Source organism: Berghia stephanieae, chromosome 4 (assembly GCF_034508935.2).
Source record: "Berghia stephanieae isolate SIO BIC M18660-M18661 chromosome 4, UCSD_Bste_1.3, whole genome shotgun sequence".
NCBI lineage: Eukaryota > Metazoa > Mollusca > Gastropoda > Nudibranchia > Aeolidiidae > Berghia > Berghia stephanieae.
The window spans coordinates 45,388,184-45,409,461 of NC_088363.1; the positions used below are offsets into that span (position 1 = coordinate 45,388,184).

The 21,278-nt window shown below is 36.4% G+C and overlaps 2 protein-coding genes across 3 annotated transcripts in view; both read right to left on the reverse strand.

Moving 5' to 3' along the window:
• Positions 1-2,459, reverse strand: part of LOC144970663 (uncharacterized) — a 25,198-nt gene extending 22,739 nt beyond the window's left edge. Inside the window, exon 1 of one of the 2 annotated variants that reach the window (XM_078910523.1) lies at positions 2,394-2,459. The gene's annotated coding sequence lies outside the window, so the exon portion shown is untranslated. Of the gene's footprint in view, positions 1-2,370 lie in introns of both variants that reach the window. The other variant, XM_078910520.1, reaches the window with a different exon arrangement.
• A 545-nt stretch (positions 2,460-3,004) lies between these two features.
• LOC144971782 (uncharacterized) lies at positions 3,005-3,865 on the reverse strand. The gene has a single exon (XM_078912856.1). The coding sequence runs from the start codon at positions 3,863-3,865 to the stop codon at positions 3,005-3,007; it is 861 nt and encodes a 286-aa protein (XP_078768982.1).
• Positions 3,866-21,278: the final 17,413 nt, after the last annotated feature.

Consider the following 21,278-nt stretch of genomic DNA (forward strand, 5'->3'; position numbering starts at 1 on the left):
ATATGTTTTTCTCCTCTGGATACACTTTTATGCTCGTCGGAGAAATATTTCATAAGGGCGTCCGCTAATGTTCCGATAGTTTAGAACCAGTTACAAAGTTACTATGCGTCATAACGATTTGTTTTCTTTTATGGGCAAAGACATGTCTTTTGGCGTCATATTTTGGTCAGTGTCAGGCTATAAGTCTACGATGGCTACGGTCTTTGTGGGTCTTAGTGTCGGGCTATAAGTTAACGATGGCTACGGTCTTTGAGGGTCTTAGTGTCGCGTTATAAGTTAACGATGGCTACGTTTTTATCACTAAAACATATCAATCAATCATGCTATAAACATAGTTATGTGTGATTATTTTAATAAAACGCAAAACATCAATTGAAAAATGGCACCAAACTCTGTTATTTTTCTAGACTGGAGCTGAGTAATTAGCTATCACTAAAATTTATCAGTCAGACAAAAATATTTTAAGTTACACATAGATTTTATGTGTTGATGTTTTATCTGGCAGGGAAATGCTGTGAGAATTTTACTTCAACTCCCAGGAAGGATAAGGTTTAAAATGCGGACTGATCCGTTTTGATCTTTTTCACCTAAAAGTAAAAACAGTAGCAGCGATGCAACATGAGCGTTATTAACACCCCGAGTTGCACCAGTGTATTAAGCTTATGCTTATATAGCGCAATAACGTGCTCAAAGTGCTTTACAGGGGGTCCACAGTAACAGCAACATTAAACATGGAGGACAAGTCATGATTCCTGAAAAGCGATATCGCATTTATCGTATTCGACAAAGACAGGCCAGATAGAAGGAACGAAATTGACGTCACTTAACTCTTTGTTACTGTTTTTAGACAGCCATTTGGTGATTAGTTTTCACTAAATTATACCAATCAGACTATAAACGTCCAAGATATCACATCGTTTGGTGTGTTGGTACGTTATATCCGGCTGGCGGATGCTGAGAGAATTTTACTTAAACGAATGTGAGTAAAAATCAAAACCGGGACTTGAACCAGCGACATACGACAGGTCCGAAGGCAAGTGCCATACGACAAGACCACAAAGCCGTGTTTAGATGATAACGGATGGCCCTGAGATCAAGATAGATTAAAACCTAACATCGCATGAAGTGAGTTAAATAACGCCGACAATAATATTTTCCCATTTGTCCATAGTCCCGTAAGCGTAATGGACCAATCTCCCAGGAGACCAACCAATCAATCAGCCAAACTCTAGCCCGCTCTGGGATAAACACCTTTTCACATTTTGGCTAGAAAACATTTTCTTCAAATATTTATCAATTAAAATGTTCTACAAATTGTCAACAATTCTAAACCCAAGACTTCAGAAGAAGTCTTAAAAACCCATTTAGAAGACTCGGATTAAAGAATTATTATCAAATTGGAGATCACTTTAATCGCTCAATAATATGTGAAGAAGATGTTTTCTAGCCAAAATGTTAAAATGCATTTGGCGAGTTTACGGCTAAATTTCCCTATGTTACAATTATGTATTATTCTGCAGTAAATGACGTAAGTAGTATGACAATTGCTATTTGAATGGCTCTTGATTGCAGTACAACACCCAGTTTTAATTATTGAGTCCAATTTTACATACATTCTATTTCTTATTCGGTGGACTACACACAGTCCGATATCTGAAAAATGTTTTTGAAACGTGAGGCTACGTGGTCTGTGGTATGAAACTCGCTTTCGGATTGGAATGTCCTGGAATTGAGCCTCGCTCAGCGCATAGTTGAGCCCTTAGAAAAGGCTTTTAACTCACATTCCCTCATCGTATTCAGGTGTAAAATGAGTACCTGGCCGTTAACAGCGTTGTGTCTCTGTCCGAAAAATAATTGTATATCTAATGCCTAACAGGCGTCATGTCCTGTCCTAAATGTTAAGTGTTGGTGTTGACCAGGAACCCCTTGTAATGAGCTTTGAGCACGTTTAGTGGATATTGCGTTATATAAAATCTCAATTTTTTTTTCTGAAACAGTATCAGGTAAAGCAGAAAGAAAGAATTTTGACAGTGGATCAAACTCTAGGCCTTCTGATTACTTGTCAAACGTACTAACTTTGCACCACCGAGGTTACTGCATAGTTGGGTAGGGACGACCATAATAAGGTAACATTGCATAACATATACATGCAAGATTGAAAGTCTAGTCTTGACTAGAATTTTCCACAATCAATGTCACCCCCCCCCCCCCACCCGCAACTGATCACGCTTAAAAATATAGCTCGATTTCTGCGACCAGACAAAACACTGTACCGCTGAGCCCCCAAGCAACACAAATGACACCAAACTATTGTCTTGTACTTGTACAAGGAGTCAAAAAGTACATTTTGATGTTCTCAGGCCGTCTCACCTGATGATAGTGTAATACTTTACCTTCCAGAGAGGATTGGTAAACTTTAAAAATAGTAGTGACTTGTTATGAAAAGTGGGCTGATACACAGCTATAAATTTATGAAACTATTTTTTAAAATTCTAAACCTGTAATTATTTGACTGTGAACTACGACAACGATTAATTGTATTCTTTCGGAATAACAACTATCAATTACATTTATCTTCAGCAAATGTAGTAATTTTACAAATTTTGCACCGCCGAATTGTACAGATTAGAGCTGTTTACTGTGGCTTCTTTTTTACTTCAGGGGTGAAGAAGTCGATATTGACTCTAAGTACTAATTATCGATCGAATTTAATACAAGTAAATCAGAGCCATCAGATATTATCTAGGGTGCGTAGGTACTACATTAAATAGTATCAGGTTAATATTACAAAGCCTTTGACTTAAAAATATGTAATTAGTATAGTATAGTATAGTTTTCCAGCGTATTAGGCGTTTTGTGCCTTTGCTGATCTTGGCATTCAGTTCCTCGAGATAAAAGTCAATAAAAAGCCCTAACAGATCTTTTGACCTGTATCTATAATATATAAACTTTTTGATAAATTGAAGGCCCTAACCCTAACAGATCTTTTGACCTGTATATACGTCTAACCCTTTGATGGGATCTTAATGGGCGGTTCAACTATGCTAAACATGTAATCTGCTAAGTGGCTATCTAAGCTATTTTTGAAGGCGTTGACACTTGGAGCATTGGTCACCGTTTCAGGGAGACTGTTCCAGCGGTCGATCACACGTTGACTAAAGTAGTGTTGCCTAAGCGATGTGTTACACCTAGGTTTATGCAGCTTGTAATTATGACCTCTGGTTCCATTGTTTGCAAACACGAAAAGTTTACTCTCGACTTGATACAAACTGTGTGTAAACTTGTATGTTTCAATCATATCACCTCGTACTCGTCTGTATGTCATGCTTGGAATTTCAATACGTTTCAGTCTATCCTCATATTGCTTATCTTTCAACCCAGGAATTACTTTTGTTGCTCTGCGAAGCACGCCTTCAATAAGTTTCTTATCTTTCTCAAATTGTGGTGACCATACTGAGTTGCTGAACTCGAGATGGGGTCTGACTAATGCAGTAAATAGTATTTTCACAGTTGCTGCATCTAAATAGGTAAAAGATCTTCTGATGAGTCCAAGGATTCTGTTTGCCTTATTAACTTGTGTTTTTATATGCTTTGAGAATTTTAATTTAGTATCAACATGTACTCCCAAATCTTTCTCAAGTTTTGACTTATTCAGAGCTGTTCTGTCGCTACAGTGATGCTGTCTCATATCGTAGTGAAAGATTTTGTTTTTCGTTCCAAGATGTAGCACTGTGCATTTTCCAGCGTTGAACTTCAGTTGCCAATCGTCTGCCCAGTTGACTAGATTGTCAATATCTAACTGAAGACTGTCTCTATTTTCTAGATTGTTTACCTTTCTGTATACTTTAGTATCATCGGCATACATTGAACATGAGCTAGACAAAATACTTGGTAAATCATTAATGAAGATTACGAAAAGAGTTGGACCTAAGACACTGCCTTGTGGCACTCCACTAAGAACTTCTGTCCAATTTGACACTGTGCCTTGCACGCTAACTCTCTGTTTCCTGCCTACTAGAAAATGCTTAATCCAGCTTAGAGTATTTCCTTGAACACCATGAGCTTCCAGTTTGTTTAAGAGTCTTTAATGGGAAACAGAATCAAAAGCTTTAGCAAAATCTAAGTAGATTGCGTCAACCGAAGATCCTTGGTCGAGAAACTCTGTCCAATCATTTAAAGTCTTTAGGAGGTTAGTTGAACATGACCTGCCAGAAACAAAGCCATGTTGGCATTCAGACAGTAACTTGTTGTTCTTTAGGTGAGTTATGACATAGTCTCTAATAATGCTCTCCATTATTTTGCAAACCACTGAGGTGAGGCTAACTGGTCGATAATTGCCCGGATTACTCTTGTCTCCTTTCTTGAATAACGGTGTAACTTGTGCTTCTTTCCAATCGGGTGGAAGAGTTCCTGAGTCAAGTGATTTTTGGAACAGTAACGCTAATGGTTCGGAGAGTTCTTCTGACAACTGACATAATACGCGGGGGTGGAACATGTCAGGTCCTGGGGACTTGTTCATATTGAGTTTGTCTAGTTTCTTCTTTACAGTGTCTTTGTCGAATTCTATATCTGATAGTATGTTGTTTACACTTTTTCTTTCACATGTAGGTATCTTAGTAAGATCCTCGTTGGTGAATACACTGCTAAAGAACTTGTTAAGAATATTGGCTTTGCCAATGTTAGATGAGGGTGTCTTATGATCATCATACAAATCCGCAATACCGTCTTTGGTCTTCGTTTTTGTTCTAGCATATGCAAAAAACTTTTTCGGGTTCACTTTAGCCATACGAGAAATAGATCTCTCATAGTCCTTTACAGCAATTCTGCATGAGCTTTTGGCTTGATTTCTGGCCCTCGTGTAATTAATATAGTCTGCACCCTCTCTAGTTTCTAAGTACTTTTTGTAAGCTTGCTTCTTTTTCTTGAGTTTTGCCAAGACTGTAGGATTGATCCACCGAGGTGAAGTTCTGTCTGAACTACTTTTAACTTTTGGTACGCTGATGTCCACTGCAGACATAACTTCAGATTTGATAAGAGTCCATGCATCGAGTACAGACAGGTTTATTATTTTTTGTGTTAGGTCTGCAGCTGAGACTAATTCAGAAAGCTGTTTGTAGTCGCCTTTATCGAAACAGTAGCGGGGTTCGTTCGAGTAACATTTCTTTGTGTAACATCTAAAGTCAAAATATAAAACCTGGTGGTGACTCTTGCCTAGTGGAGCCTCATGTCTTATTGAGTCAATCATTGAATGTTCATTTGTAAAAACCAGGTCCAAAATATTTGGGGTTTGCTCTGAACGGTAGTGAGTTGGTTGCTTAACGTGCTGTGTTAAGAATGAATCCCTAACAGCTTCCATGAATTTAGAAGCAGAGTGATCTGAGTCCTTGGGGGATAACTCGTTTGCCCAGTCGACTTCAGGAAAGTTAAAATCTCCCGTAACTAGAACATGTGATTTGCCTTCTGTCATTTTAACTAAAAGTTCATTAATCTTATCATTGTTTTCAAAAGAGCTATTCGGTGAACAATAAACCGAACCAACTAACATCCTATCATTGTCTCTAAGTGTTATTTCACACCAAACGGATTCTTTGGATGATGACAAGTTGTCTGACAACTTGACTGGTTGAGCATTTAGCTTTGAACGAACCCATATGGCTACACCTCGATGACAACTTTTATCCTGAATATTGTGAAAACAATCAAAGCCTGGAATCTGAAGTTCTACCGGCTCGATTTTACCTCTTTGCTGATTTTTAGGTAACACTTCAGTTATACTTATAACATCAACACTCTCAGCATCAATCGTTAATAAAAGTTCATCTCTCTTGTTGATAAAAGAATCTGAATTTGTATAAAAGCACTTTAAAATGTCCGTACGATGACGGTCTAATTTTTTGTACAAGCACTTAAAACTGTCCGTCTGATGGGGGTTAAAAACATTCTGTACATTAGAACTACAATCGTTGGTTATTTTCTTTCCTCCTCCTCTCTCTTTCTGTCTGCTGGCCTGCCCTGTCTTCGGTTGGAATCTACAACTTTCCCCCTCCATATTGTCCACTTCTCCTCTCCCCCTTTCTGTATTGTCTCTTCCCTTTTTTTGTCTCTCATCTCTACCAATTTCCTCATCTCTTCCCTTTCTAAAGGGGTGTAATCCTTTTTTAAAAAAATATTTTTATGTATTTCTGATTGGCGGAGTTTACGACCATTTCTCAGAACTCCAGAAGCCTGCTCCTCATTCTTAATTGATATCAGAAGAGGTCTTGTACCAGGGGCTTTGGAGTGTAGGCGCTTACAGGTTGATATGTCAACATCAGTGTCTAAAGTTTCTTTACAAAGCGAGATGAGAAAGGTCTTATCTAATACGCTGGTCTAGTTCCTCAGCACTGCTCTCTGGGATACCGAAAAAGACAATATTATTCTTCCTCCTATCTCTTTCTGCTAGTTCCTTTGCACTCTCTGCTGTCACTTGGCTAGCTAAGTCTTTTCTAACCTCTTCTGCATAACTTTGTTGGGCATTTGCTGTTGGGTTTCGTGGGACACTCTTATCTCTTTTCAAAGTATCAATTTCTTCCCTGAGATTTAAAATTTGGGACTTCAAATCTTCTAGAACATTCCTTTTAAAATCCTCCAGGATTTCATTGCATTTCTGTTCTATTAATTTATCTTTTTTGACTGCTGACATAGCTGGTCGCTCGCACTCCTCACAAAACCAGTGAAATTTGCAGGAATCATCTATCAAGAGGGCATATTGTTCTATTGTTATTTCACTACAAACTCTGCAGACATAGCAATCACATCTGTCACAAATAATCATTTCATGGTTTGGATCACTGAACTCTTGGTGACATACTTTGCACTCATCAACTTCAATAGTAACATTTTTCGATGATTTGTTTTTTCCGCCATTTTGGGTGTTTACAACCTCAGTCTCAGAAGTCTTTCCATTGACTTTTTTATTCTTATTCTTTGACATTTTCACTTCAAAATGATTAAAACTATAAATTTATATCACACAGATAAAATATATTAAGAATTTCACTGAATTTCTCCTCTAAAAATTTGTTAACTTCGAATAATCTGATCACAAAATCCTTGAGAAATCAATGAGCCGCCATCTTGGATTTCTAGCCAACGTTCAACCAAATCAATTATAAATGATTATAGAGTTAATCGTTAGTTTTATAACCACCTGTCTTGTGGGTTTTAATGAGTACCTTTAAAGTTATCCGATACTTATACCAGACATATGATTTGTCTAAAATCATTGCTTTGGATGGTTATCGATTATTGCAAACAGGCATCATCCCAAACGTTCTCATAAGCCTCACATTATAATTACTTAACGGTTTTGTTTTTGTTTTTTTGTTTTTTGTTTTTTTTTTTGTTTTTGTTTTTTTTTGGTTGTATTTTTTTTTTTTTTGTTCTATAAGATGCAGGATCTATGGATGTGAGTTCTAAATTATAATCATTAAAATCATAGATCTTTAATAAAGCGCTAACAGCCGGGAAGGATGATCACGATCTTTTCAGGGTACGTTATTATGGGGAAATTTGTCATTCAATTTATAGATAATAACCACAAAGTTAAATATTTTGATGTTTATTAGTTGCCAGTGGTAATTTTAATGGTTCAAAGCGTATATTATAGTTTTATTTTTTGTTTACTTGTGATGTTATTTTGACGTCATGAATTGTCATCGATAATTATTTAACAAAAACGTTAATTATAGACATCTCGATAATGAAGGATTGCCATAAACGCTTTTTTAAAGCGTGACAGTCAGTTAAAGCCGTGGGTTGAAATGCAAAGCTGATTTTATTATGGTGTAAATGGATAAACATGATTACAGTAATACGACAATCTGTAGAAATATAAAATATGTATTAATACAAAGCTCACTTTAAATGACAATCAATACCAAAATTATTTTTTTAAAAACAAGCGTTTTGGTCCAACTACTAAATACTAGAGTCTACAATGTAAATTCATAAATGCCGCCCACTTACAGACTTTGATTTTATTCAGGGTTTTGTTGGGTTTTTTTTTTGTGGTTTTTTTTTTTTTTGGGGGGGGGGGGTTGTTATTAAATGATCATGGTAGAGTGTTTTGCTGAAAGATTTATCTTCAGCAGTAATCTATTCTACTTCTTCTTCCTCTTCCTCTTAAAACTAACCGACTGATAGTTAAGCTAAATCCATTATTTAAAAAAGATGAAAAAATTATACCGTAAATCGAATTGGTTTTGCAAAGTTTTGAGATTTACTTGTGTTTTATTTTAAAATGCTTAATTTAAGTAAATGATTTAATAGAAAATATCAACTATCAGAGATTAGGTATGCGGTGAACTCCAACAGGATACAATATTGGCGCTTTATTTTTTTAAAAACAGTATTGATTATTTTAGACACATGAAAAAATAGGGTGATTTTGCAAAACCTGCGTTACATACTATTCGCAAAATCATTCCAGTCTAGGCTCGATGCAATTCAGCCGCCTTATATTTCTTTAGTAAATATAGTACAATATAATTGGCAGAAAATAATTTTTCATGATATATAATGTAACAAAGTATAATAACGTACAAAGATATACATATCGTCTTTTTGTTGAGATTTGGACTTTATTGTAGACTTCTAATTCAGCTCGAATATTAAATTAATTTTATTATTTTGGGTAATAAATGTGTAGGTAAAGAACAAAACTATTCTGCTATGCAAAAGATTAATCTAGAAATAGAGAAAAATTATCGAGTTTCATTAGAAAACACATTAAATTCTTGATGAAAAGCTTCAAAGTCTCCCCTTTGTGAAAAGTTACCCCGATTTACAATGCCTATCTGATTATCTGTAATGCATGTTAAAAGGTCTCAATTTTGCCTAAAATTCAGAAAAAAGTGTGGAGCGGGAACGTGTATCAATAATGATGAGTAAAATAGGGTATGAAGAAGTGCCTGATGAAAACAGAGAATAAAAAAACAGGGGGTCAGTGCCAAATTCAGGATCCAATTGACACGACACCCTCCACATGGCCATTATTCTCATCAATATTGCCCAAAAGCGTGAAAAACCAACGAGTAGATTGTTCAATAAGCGGAACATCCTTTCTTAAAAAAATATAGCATTGTGGAGAACGTTGTGCTTATTTGGGTCAATAAAAAAATTGATACGGCGCACAACTCTACTGAAAGATTTGAAAATTAGAAATGTATTTTTTACAGGTAGATAAACAGATAACTTGATTTCCTTTTATAATTTAAAGTCAGTTTGAAAGTTCGTTGAGTCAAACTGATAATATCATAAAATATGCACCGACGACACTTGGCTCCCAAAATCAACTAATTTTGACACTGTAAAAAGTTGTCAATTTGCGTCATCTATTTATGATATCAAGTATTATTATTACTTCCGTTGTGTTGTTGATTTAGCGGTGATCAGTTTTGATTCTTTTTTTACTATTAGGGTTAGCTCGAGATCGAGGATATTTCTTTTTCTATTAAGGTTAGTCATAAGTCTTAGTAAAGGTGCTAGGATGTTTGTTTTTCCATAAGTTAAGTAAAGGGGAGACATTCCGAAAGCTCCTAAATCCCCATTATTCTTTAAATTTGTATTTTCACCGTTGATATTTTGTCAGGCATTTATTTATTCAATTTGTCATTATATCTAGAAGTATTTTAAAAACTCTAGACCAAACCTTGATAGATTTGTGAAAGTTTAAAATTTCTTAAATTGACCATTGTTTTGATTTTCAGCCGCCTTTTTGATTTGTTAAATATTGAAAGGTAGTGCAAAGCAGTCCGAGAGTTGTTTTTTTTTTCTATTTGGGTTAGCTGGAGAGGTTAGTCATAAGTCTTATTAAAGGTGCTAGGAAGTTTGTTTTTCCATAAGTTAAGTAAAGGGGAGACATTCCGAAAGCTCCTACATCCCCAGTATTCTTTAAATTTGTATTTTCACCTTTGATCTTTTGTCAGGCGTTTATTTATTCAATTTGTCATGATTTTTTCTATTAGGGTTAGCTCGAGATCGGATGATTTTATTTTTCCTATTAGGGTTAGTCATAAGTATTATTAAAGTGCTAGGGTGTTTGTTTTTCCTATTGGGGTTAATTAAAGGTACTAGGTTTAATTTTTTCTTGGGGTTAGTTGAGGGAATATATTATTAAATATATGATTGGGCCACACAGAAAAATCAACCGAAGATATACCAAATTACACAGACAACGTTGTTTACCAATCTGCCCTCATTAAATGATGGTGAGTACAGTATCGAATGAAAATAGTTCTTTCCCTGCGAAATTGCGGGCTTTTTACTAGTACTTAGAAAAAAACGATAAGAGATGTCTGTCAGCATTACATCGGGAAATCCCGACAGTTTAATCCCGATTCAATCGTTTCAATTTGCCGTCCCTCAATGTTGTGAAAACAAACTCAACAAAAAAAACCATTTTTTTCAAATGTAATTAATTAATGATCTCTTTGTTTGTGTATTTGTATATTTTTCAATGTATTTAAATTTAGAACGTTTGGTACCAGTTTAAACGGAGTAAAGCGCTATAATGTGTTATATAGTAGTAGTAGTAGTAGTAGTAGTAGTAGTAGTAGTAGTAGTAGTAGTTGTAGTAGTAGTAGTAGTAGTAGAAGTAATAGTAGTAGTAGTAGTAGTAGTAGTAGTAGTAGTAGTAGTAGTAGTAGTAGTAGTAGTAGTAGTAGTAGTAGTTGTAGTAGTAGTTATTTATTCACTGTAATTTTCTATATTGAAAAATCACAAATCAGGGAGCAAGAAACGTGGGTATAAAACAGTGCCGGACAAAGCAAGAAAGAAAAAAACACAAGACCAACAACCAACTACCGGTAATCATGGAGTCTGAGATTAGATGATGCCGAGATACGCTGATTTTTTGGAATAGCATTTTTTTTCTATTTTTTTCTTTCTTCTTTTGTCCGGCACTGTTTCATTCTCAGTTTTTTCAGATCTTTATTTTATTTGGTATTGATTTACTTGTATCTCAATAAGGCCATTTAGCATTTTATTTTGGGTGGATGTTATCCTTAGATTTGATAGCTTGAATTGCCTAAGTGAGATTGTCCTATGCCACATAGGATTCGATATCAAACATATTCTTCAAGTCAAACACTAAACATACATTAGATCCAAGTCAAGCGAGAAGACCCTTGCAAACATTTTCTGGATAAGAATGAGATAAATATCACCGCAGTCATTAAGTTTCAGGACACTGAGGCTTTTTCGGTTTAACTGTTGTTGTTATATTGAATGAAGAAGATTTTTGGTCCCGAAAAGATCCGTGTTTGGTATATTTTTTTAAAAATATGTTATGTTCGTTATTGTTAGATTACTTTTGACAACCCACAGCTTGTAGCAGCTTAGCATTCAATTCGACACATACAAGTGCCCTCCTTATAGACCCGTCCAAAACACGTTACAGTGCGTTTGTTTTTTTTCACAAGACGCTCTCCATCCTCCGGACCGTTTCCACATTGGATCCAAGAGGGCAACACCACCAGGCCTGCATAAATAAAGGACAGGGAGTCGCTGTTTAACAGATCTTGAACCTTAATCTATTGCTAGTCACGTAGTAACTCTTCTTTATAGCAGGAAGCTTTAGGAAATGTCTTGCACACAAAAAATATTTGTCTATTTGCCTCTAAATCTAGACTCGAGGTCTAATCTTTAACAATATTTTTCGTTTTTGTGCAAGACTTGCATAAAACTGTATTTGTGCGTTCCGAATGTAAAGTAACTTAATCCATTATTTTTAAATAATTGTCTTGTGAATACTATTGTCATTAGAACCGTCGGTAAGCGAGGTTGTAATTTCATATAATTCTTCTATTATGAATTATTTTATAAGGATAAGTAAAAGAAAAATGAAGCTGACGAAAGATAAGAGACATTTTTCACACCATGAGGTATTTTTTCTGATATGATAAACACAACAGGGATAGTCTTACATATGTGTCATTATTTCTATAGATTGACACAATCACTCGGATTGTATGTGATACTGATAATTTTATTAATTAATGGAGTAATTGACTCCCAAATAGATGGATCTGTGGTAATTCTCCTTTGTTTATCCAGAACTTACAGGAACATAAAGCACATGACAGATCCAGTGAAATGCACGTTGCGATAAACTACACTGTCAGACTGATAAATGAAACATTTGAAAACGTATTGCCTATCTAGAAAAAAAACTTGAACTTTTATATTGCGCAATATCCAAAACGTGCTCAAAGCACTTTACAAAGGGTCCCTGACCAGCAGCAATTTCTAACATGTAGAACGAGACATGACGCCTGAGTACGGTGAGAGAAAGTGAGTAAAAAGCCTATCAAAGGACTCAACAATGCGCCGAGCGAGGCTCGAACCCAGGACCTTCCAATCCGAAAGCGAGTGTTATACAACACGACCACATAGCTATCGATTAAAATAATACTCATCTTGTCAAAGACTCTCAAACCGGGGATTTCAAGGAGGTCTTCAACGGAGTCCAAGGTTTGACATTTTTTGAAAAGATGAAAATTATCTTAATCACTATATTGTATTTGTAGGGCAGGTTTTCAGGCCAACATTTTAAAAATATAAAATATAATATGAAATCTTAATGTTGTTTGACACTTATTTCTCTTAACTTTCATGGCCATCACTTTCCTACTTGAAAGACGGGCTTTTGAAATTTTATTGACATTATAGGCTTACTCATTTACTCAATCTCAAAGATGGGGGACTTGCAGCATGCAATCTTCATAAACACGTTCTACTTTATCTCGACCATCATTGGCCTTGCGGCTGACTCCTGGGTTATTCCAGTCTTCTCTTGGAATAGACCCTAGAGACAAATTTCCCCTATGGGATGAATAAAGGGAATTTTATTTATTTATTTTATTTATCTATCAACTCGTATAACGTCAATACTGCCCATTCCTAGATGTTTTCCTGTCCCATTGTTTTTGTCATCCTCTTCTCCGTTTAACTTGTATCGTGCATTGCACAACTGTCTTTATTTTTTAAGGGGTTCACGGCGCTTGCAACAGGTTTAGGTCATATCAGCGCCACTAACAACGAAGAAAAGGGGATGGTCAAAAAATTCTAGAAATACAATCAAATCACTCATGAAAAAGTAGACAAAATGGAATTGGTTCAAATAGGGAATGGATAATATAGTTCCAAAAGCATACTATCAGTGTGCTTTGTTTGCGATCACCTAAAAATCTCATGCAAAACACCAGCACATGATCCCACTAAGAGGAAAATATTCAAATGTTTACAGGATATGTTAAAAACAATAATATCATCTATCAGTACATCACAGAAAGATGCTTTACAAGGAAAACAAAATCAGCTTCTAAAACAACCACCATACATTTGGCTGTTTCCATCTCAGCCAAGAACTACGGCAAGGGTCAAGACAAAACCAAGCAACCCGGTTCCAAGACAAAGACAGAAAGCAACTCCGAAATCAGATATAGGGGGCTGGAAGACACAGGAAGTGACCTCCTGCCCACCGTGGGGAGTCAAAGACCCCACCTAGACAACTCTCTTGCGAAAGCTGTCGTGTCTGACCAAGTTTAACTAATTATCAGTGGTTCTTAAACGATTTTATCTGTTAAAACTATCAACATCCATGAGATGATTGAGTTGAAATCAAATCCAGGAATATCCCAGATTTTATGGAGGAGTCCAGATTTAACAGGAACCTATTTACCTTTTTTATATTGTAGGAATGTGGAAGACCCCATAAGGTCCTTGAATGCATCCCATGCGTGTGCCAAAGATCCACATGGGGCGTTTCAATGACATATGTTGTCTTCCTGTACATCAAGTTGAAAAGAATATGAATTGGGCACGATGGCATATTTTCCGATATATGAAAAAGGATATTAGCTCTTAAACGATACGATACGATACGATACCCTAAACGGCACAACGTCAAGGTAAAATGTTTTAAAACACATAAATAGTTCTTCAAAAATGAAGTGTAAGACTACAGATGTGTTATCAAGTAAAATCAATTTTGTTCACTTTCATTTCTGAGTCCATGCATTCTCTACCAAACTCAGTCCCTCGAATTGTGAACAAAGAATAATTACAACGACCTATCCTCACGAGTCCAGAACCTAAGTGCTGTGGCTCAGATTGTTTTTTGTTTTTTGTTGTTTTTTTTTGCGGGGGGGGGGGATTAATTATGTGATTTTGTGAGTTTTATTCATTTGTAGATACATTGAGCAGTAATTCTCACTAAACTGTACTAACCTGACTATAAACGATCATGGTTACACAAAGTTTTGTGTGTTGGTCCGTTATACTTCCGGATGGCAATGTTGTGAACTCCTGAGCCAAGCGCATTCTATCTATAGATAAAACGAAGTTGACGTCACTTAGGTCTTTGTTATTGCTTTTTGCCATCCGCGTTTATGAGTAATTCTCAATAAAGTGTATTAACCAGACTATAAAAATTCATGGTTACACATAGTTTCGTGTGTTGGTCCGTTATACTTCCGGATGGCAACGTTGTGAGCTTCATAGCCAAGAACATACTGTCTATTTCCAGTCAACAAGAAGAAACTCACAACATTGCCGCCATCAGGAAATATCATAACGTACCAACAAACAAAACGATGTGTAAACTTGAACGTTAAAAGTCTGGTAAACACAGTTTAGTGAGAATTACTCATAAACATGGATGGATGGCAAAAAAACAATAACAAAGTCCTGAGTGACGTTAACTTTGTTCTACCAAAACCGCTAAAATGGGTGACTAGTTAATCACACGATTTTCTCGATCATAGTTTTCTGTGTTGGTTCGATTGATGAATCGGTAAAACTGTTGGTATTTTACACATCATCGAAAGTAAAACCTATGTAGTTCGCTATTTTTACCAATTACCGCCATTGTTTACATTATTACGACTGTCCGAGAGGCGTGGTGATTTTCCCTTCCACTTGGTGTCTATCATGAGAGCACCCGAAAGGAACGAGTTCAAAATTTTTAACGCAGGAGTACGAAGAAGATTCCTGAGGATTAAAAAGGGGATTTTATGATGATGATTCCGCAGTCTCACTAGTAATTTGATTCAAACCTGTTGTTATGGAGATTCTAGACTAAGATAACAGCAATGCTATTTCGTGAAAAGAATAAGAATCGGCCTTGCTGTTGTCTCAGCCAGTGTGTGTTCTCGTCAATGGGAGCGATCTTTATTCATGTTTTCGTTATATTTCTTAACAAATGTAAACACGCTGCTTTGTTTACAAAATTTATAAACATACCCATGTGTCAAGCTGAATGAAATGACCAATCGTAATGTTAGATATTTTAAAAACTGCGAACACCTTTCACTAAGTGGCACTTTGAGCACATTTTGCAATGTGACCAATGACCTCGAGCATATGAAACGTTAATATAGATCATTGTATAGAAATATAAACCTTAATATTATATCCCAAAATACTCCAAAAAAAGATATGATGTACGCTGGAATCTGCTTTTAAACGTTCCCGTTCTGAACTGCGGCTAACTCCTTGGCTATCTCTGTTTATCCTTGAGATATAACAGATGAACAACTAAATGTCTTCCTCGTCCTCCTCGTCATCATCATAATACTACTACTGCTACTACTACTACTACTACTACTACTACTACTACTACTACTACTACTACTACTACTACTATTACTACTACTACTACTATACTACTACTACTACTACTACTACTACTACTACTACTACTACTACTACTACTACTACTACTACTACTACTACTACTGATACTACTATACTACTACTATACATACTATTTACTACTATACTACTACTACTACTAATACTACTATTTACTACTTACTACTACTACTATACTATTACTACTACTACTACTACTACTACTAACTACTACTACTACTACTACTCTACTACTGCTACTACTGCTACTACTACTATACTACTACTACTACTACTACTACTACTACTACTACTACTAATACTACTACTACTACTACTACTACTACTACTACTACTACTACTACTACTACCACTACTACTACTACTACTACTACTACTACTACTACTACTACTACTACTACTATTATTATTATTATATTATTATCTTATTATCATTATTATTATTATTATTATTATTATTATTATTATTATTATTATTATTATTATTATTATTATTATTATTATTATTATTATCATTATTGGTCCGTTATACTTCCGGATGGCAACGTTATGAACTTCTTTGCCAAGCGCATACTATCTATAGATAGTATACGCTTGGCTACAAAGCTCACAACATTACTCCCCGGAAGTATAACGGACCAACACACAAAACTATGTGTAACCATGAACTATTATAGTCTGGTTCATACAGTTTAGTGAGAAGTACTCATAAACTTGGATGGCAAAAAACAATAACAAAGACCTGAGTTACGTCAACTTCATTCTATCTATTATCCATATGAACGTTCAAGGTTACACATCGTTTTGTGTGTTGATCCGTTATATTTCAGGATGGCAATGTTGTGTTTTTTTTATCCAACCGCACACTATCTAAGAAACTCACAACATTGTCATCCGGAATTATAACAGACCAACACACAAAACGATGTGTAAGGGGGCGAAGTAGCCGAGTGGTTACGGCATTGTACTCTGACCCAGAAGTTCCCGGGGTCGCGCCCGGCTTCAGGCACTTTCGTTTTTTTTTTCCTTGAGCAAGATTATTAACCCCCAATTTGCTCCCTTGGACCACATGGGCGGTTTCTGTTGACATCAGACATCTTGTTTGATGAATTATCTATATTCCTTTGTGGAATGCCTAGGTGTCGAAATCTCTTATGATGGCCATGTTGTGAGTTTTTCAGCCAAGCGCACAGCATCTATTGACGGTATGTATTTAAGTATAAAACACACCATTTTTACCCATCATATAAATCATATTAATATACAAATTTGTGTATAAACTTAACAGTTTATATCAAATTGAGAAATTAGGAGCAGGCATCGGTGTAAGTCTCACCAAGTGTGTGTCCACCGATACCAGAAGAAAGTAAAGTACAAGAAAAAAAAAAACATTAAAAAAAATCAGTCGTCCTCGACTTTTCTTTCTTGCCTTGTCTGGCATGGGGGTCACAATAGTTCAGTTGGTAGAGCACTTGCTTCACAATCAAAGGCACCGAGATCGATCCCGGGTGCAGTCGAAATTTTTTGGACCCCCTGTCTACGTACCAGTGATTGTGTAGCTGGGTCTGTTAGATCTTGCAGAATTTACGTTGCGTCCTATCCAAAGGATAGCAATAAATTGCTATTGTCCGTTTCCCGCTATAGAAACCGAGGTAAACTCTGGCTCCATGGGCCTCACGGCTCTGAAAGACTACTTTGTCTGACACTGTTTCATACACATTTTTTCTTTTTTTTATCTTAAGAGTTTATAGTCGATTAAGAGAATTTAATGAAAAGTAATTACCCAACTAAAAAAGGAAAACTGCGAATACTTGAGAAAACATTAAATTATATATTACAAATAAACTTATAGATGATGTACGCTTAGCTAAGAAACTCACAACATTGCCATCCGGAAATATAACGCACCAATATACAAAAATATGTGTAACCTTAAACGTTTATATATAGAACTAAGATGACGTCACTGGGGCCTTTGTTATTGTTTTATTTTGTTGGGGGTTTTGGGGGGGGGGGGTTGCCATCCATGTTTAATTCTCACGTCAACTTCGTTATATCTAAAAGCGAGAGGATGTTCACAGTCTTGACAAGGCCTGTCACAAACTCAGGAAAATCTGGAGTTCAAGTTAAAACCTACAGAGGGAAATAAAGAAGAGACTGTTCCTGGCAACGGTAGAGTCGGTGCTTCTATATCAAGCAGCGACATGGACTCTTACTAAAGCCCTTGAAAAGCAACTGGACGGTAAGCAGAGGCAGGTAGAATAAAACCTACATTGACTGTCTGCTAGACGACACAGGAATGGACAACACCCGAGAGCTGCGTACGCTTATGGAGGACTGGACAGAATGGCGAAGACTTGTGGCTCATGTTGGGCGCCCCAAGTAAGTTGACCCAACAGCTGTCCTTACCACTGTTTTGTTTCCTAACTAATAACTAACAAACATTCTTAAATAATAATAACAAAGAAATGAGTGACGTGACTTAATTCCTGCTATAGATAGAACGAATAAGACGTCACTCAGGTCTTTTGTTATTTTGTTGTTTTTTTTGCCATCCGTGTTTAATTTTCACTAAACTGTATTAACCAGACTATACACGTTCAAGGTCACCTAGTGATGAGTGTTGGTCCGTTATATTTCCGGGTGACAATGTTGTGAGTTTCTTAGCCCAGCGCACACTATATATAGCAAAAAGTTTATTCCGTCAAGATTTTACAAAGAATGCACAGTTTTACCCAGAGGGACCTCCGAACAAAAGTGTGTAGTTCGCCTAACCGGCAGCCGTGTTGTTATTTTTCTCCCGAATTGTGTGATTTTTATTGATTTCTAAAACAAAAGTATGGAATATTTTTATACAGTCGTTTTAATAAAGTTTTATTCTACATTGTGATATATATTTCTCGGAAATTCATTAGAGGATTTTTAGATAAATTAACATTTTAGTGGTGTAGATCTCATTGTTTGAAGTATTGTACTAGCCATTTATTGTTTACACTTACGTTACGATTTTTAGTCACGATGTGCCATATCTATTTTTATCCTTATTACGACAACATTTATTGGAATGACACAGAATCGTCTTGGTCTCACGGTAACAATAATAGCAGTAATAGCCAGCGGCTACGACCAAGTCGTGGTGGTGTGCGGAAACGAAGAAAAATAAATATTTAAATAGGTCACAGACCACCGCCCTTTCATACTAATAGAGCACTCAAAGTACATAACACACAACGGTGCCCAAGGTCTCTGATCAACATACCACTCAACGATACTCACAACAACATGCCAATAGTAAACGACACATCAACATATCAACAAAACATAATGACAACACCTGATCATTTTGATGGGATGCAGGACTTGAGTAAACATAATGAGAACGTGGCTTGTGAAAATAAGACAATAACAACAAAGGGGGGAAGAAGGGTCAATATGAGGCCAAATAAAATAAAAAGAATCAATCACCAAATCAACTCAAATCATAACACGCTTAATATAGCAAACAGGCAAACTAACAGTGACCGTAATGGTGAACCGAGAAACATGTTTAGAACTATGACCATAAACTTTCAAAGCATAATTCCAAAACTACCGGAATTTTGGAAATTGATATCAGACATAAAACCAGACATAATCATAGGTACTGAAACATGGCTACATTCCGAAATAAAGGACAGTGAAATATTTCCACCAGAGACATATTTCAACGTGTTCAGGAAAGACCGAGAAGATAGGTATGGTGGGGTGCTGGTTGCAACAACAACGAACCTCTCAGTATTAAAGCTTGACATTCAAACAAAATCAGAATCGGTGATCGTAAATATCAAAACAGAACAAGGCCTACTCACTGTGGGCGCTATGTATAGAACACCTTCAAACTCAACTATGGAACAAATGACTGAGATAACACGCTGTATTGATAGCCTAGACCCGAAAAATGTACTCTGGTTAAGCGGAGACCTGAACCTACCTGATATCAATTGGGAACAAGAAAAAATAATCAGTTACCAATATCCTTCATTTATAAACCAAGCATTTATTAACAAATTGCAAGATTTTGGCCTTAGTCAAATAAACAAAAATCCAACAAGGGGTACAAATATCCTCGACTTATTTATCACAAATCGACCAAATTTAATTGTCAAGTGTACAACCATTCCAGGCATTAGTGACCATGACATCCTCATCACGGAGAGCACTATCAAAGCAAACAAAATCACACAAAAATCACACCCTATTACTATTTGGAAAAAGGCAAATATCGCCGAAATGCGGACAGAAACACGTCTTTTTAGTGAAAACATAATTAATCAACATCTAGAAAGCACTGAGGATGTTTGGACTGCCATCAACGACCACCTAAACAAAATGATGACCAAACATGTACCAACGAAGAAAATCTCAAGGAAATTTCACCAACCATGGATAAACACCACCGTCAAACGATTATCTAGACGGAAACAAAAGGCATGGAGCAGAGCGAGAAAGTCCAACAGTAAGAAAGACTGGTACAATTACGCCCGACTGAAAAAAGAAACACAAAAATAGAGTAGAAAGGCCTATCATAATCATGTTAAGGAACTGTCAGTGAAGACTCAAACAAAAAGCTCTGGAAATTTATAAAAAGTAGGAGGTGCGATTCGGTAGGTATAGCGCCCCTTGAGCATGATCGTGTATTATACTCTGATGGAAAGGAAAAAGCAGACATACTTAATAACGAATTCTGCTCTGTTTTTGCTTCAAAAGCTCATACCAAAATTACCACTCAACAACTACAAGGCGAAGAAAACGATTCCAACACTATGGCCGAAATCAATGTGACAATAGAGGGCGTTTCCAAACTCCTCGCTACTCTAGATCCAAAGAAAGCATGTGGCCCAGACAAAATACCATCCCGTCTCTTAAAGATATTGAGTAACGAATTTGCACCTGCCCTCACACATTTGTTCAAACTCTCTCTTGAAACGGGAGACATACCAATTGTTTGGAAGCACGCTCTTGTCCAACCCATCTACAAGAAAGGTGATAGAAGCAGGGCTCAAAACTACCGTCCAATTTCATTAACTTGCATTTGCTGCAAACTGTTGGAGCATATAGTGAGATCCTCAATAACTGAATATCTCGAAACTAACAGTATTTTTGTGATGAACAGCACGGATTTAGGAAGCACCACTCATGTCAAACTCAACTTCTATCATTAACACACGATCTGTCAGCTGTTATTGATAAAGGTGGTCAAATTGATCTAGTATTACTGGACTTTGCCAAGGCCTTCGACAAGGTTCCTCACCATCGGTTAATCCAGAAATTGTATGACGTTGGTATCAGGAACAAAATCTTACAATGGATTGCAACTTTTCTGGACAATCGCACCCAACAAGTTCTTGTCGACGGCGAGACTTCCACTATCGGGATGGTGACATCGGGCGTACCTCAGGGCTCAGTCCTTGGGCCCGTCCTATTTTTAGTGTACATAAATGATCTTCCACGAGGTATAAGGTCAAAAGTGCGCCTCTTTGCTGACGACACAGCATTATATAATCAGATAAAAACAACAGACGACTGCAAAACACTAAATGACG

Excerpts from the sequence above, each read along its gene's own strand:
- LOC144971782 (XM_078912856.1), bottom strand. The coding sequence starts at position 3,865 with ATGTATGCCGATGATACTAAAGTATACAGAAAGGTAAACAATCTAGAA.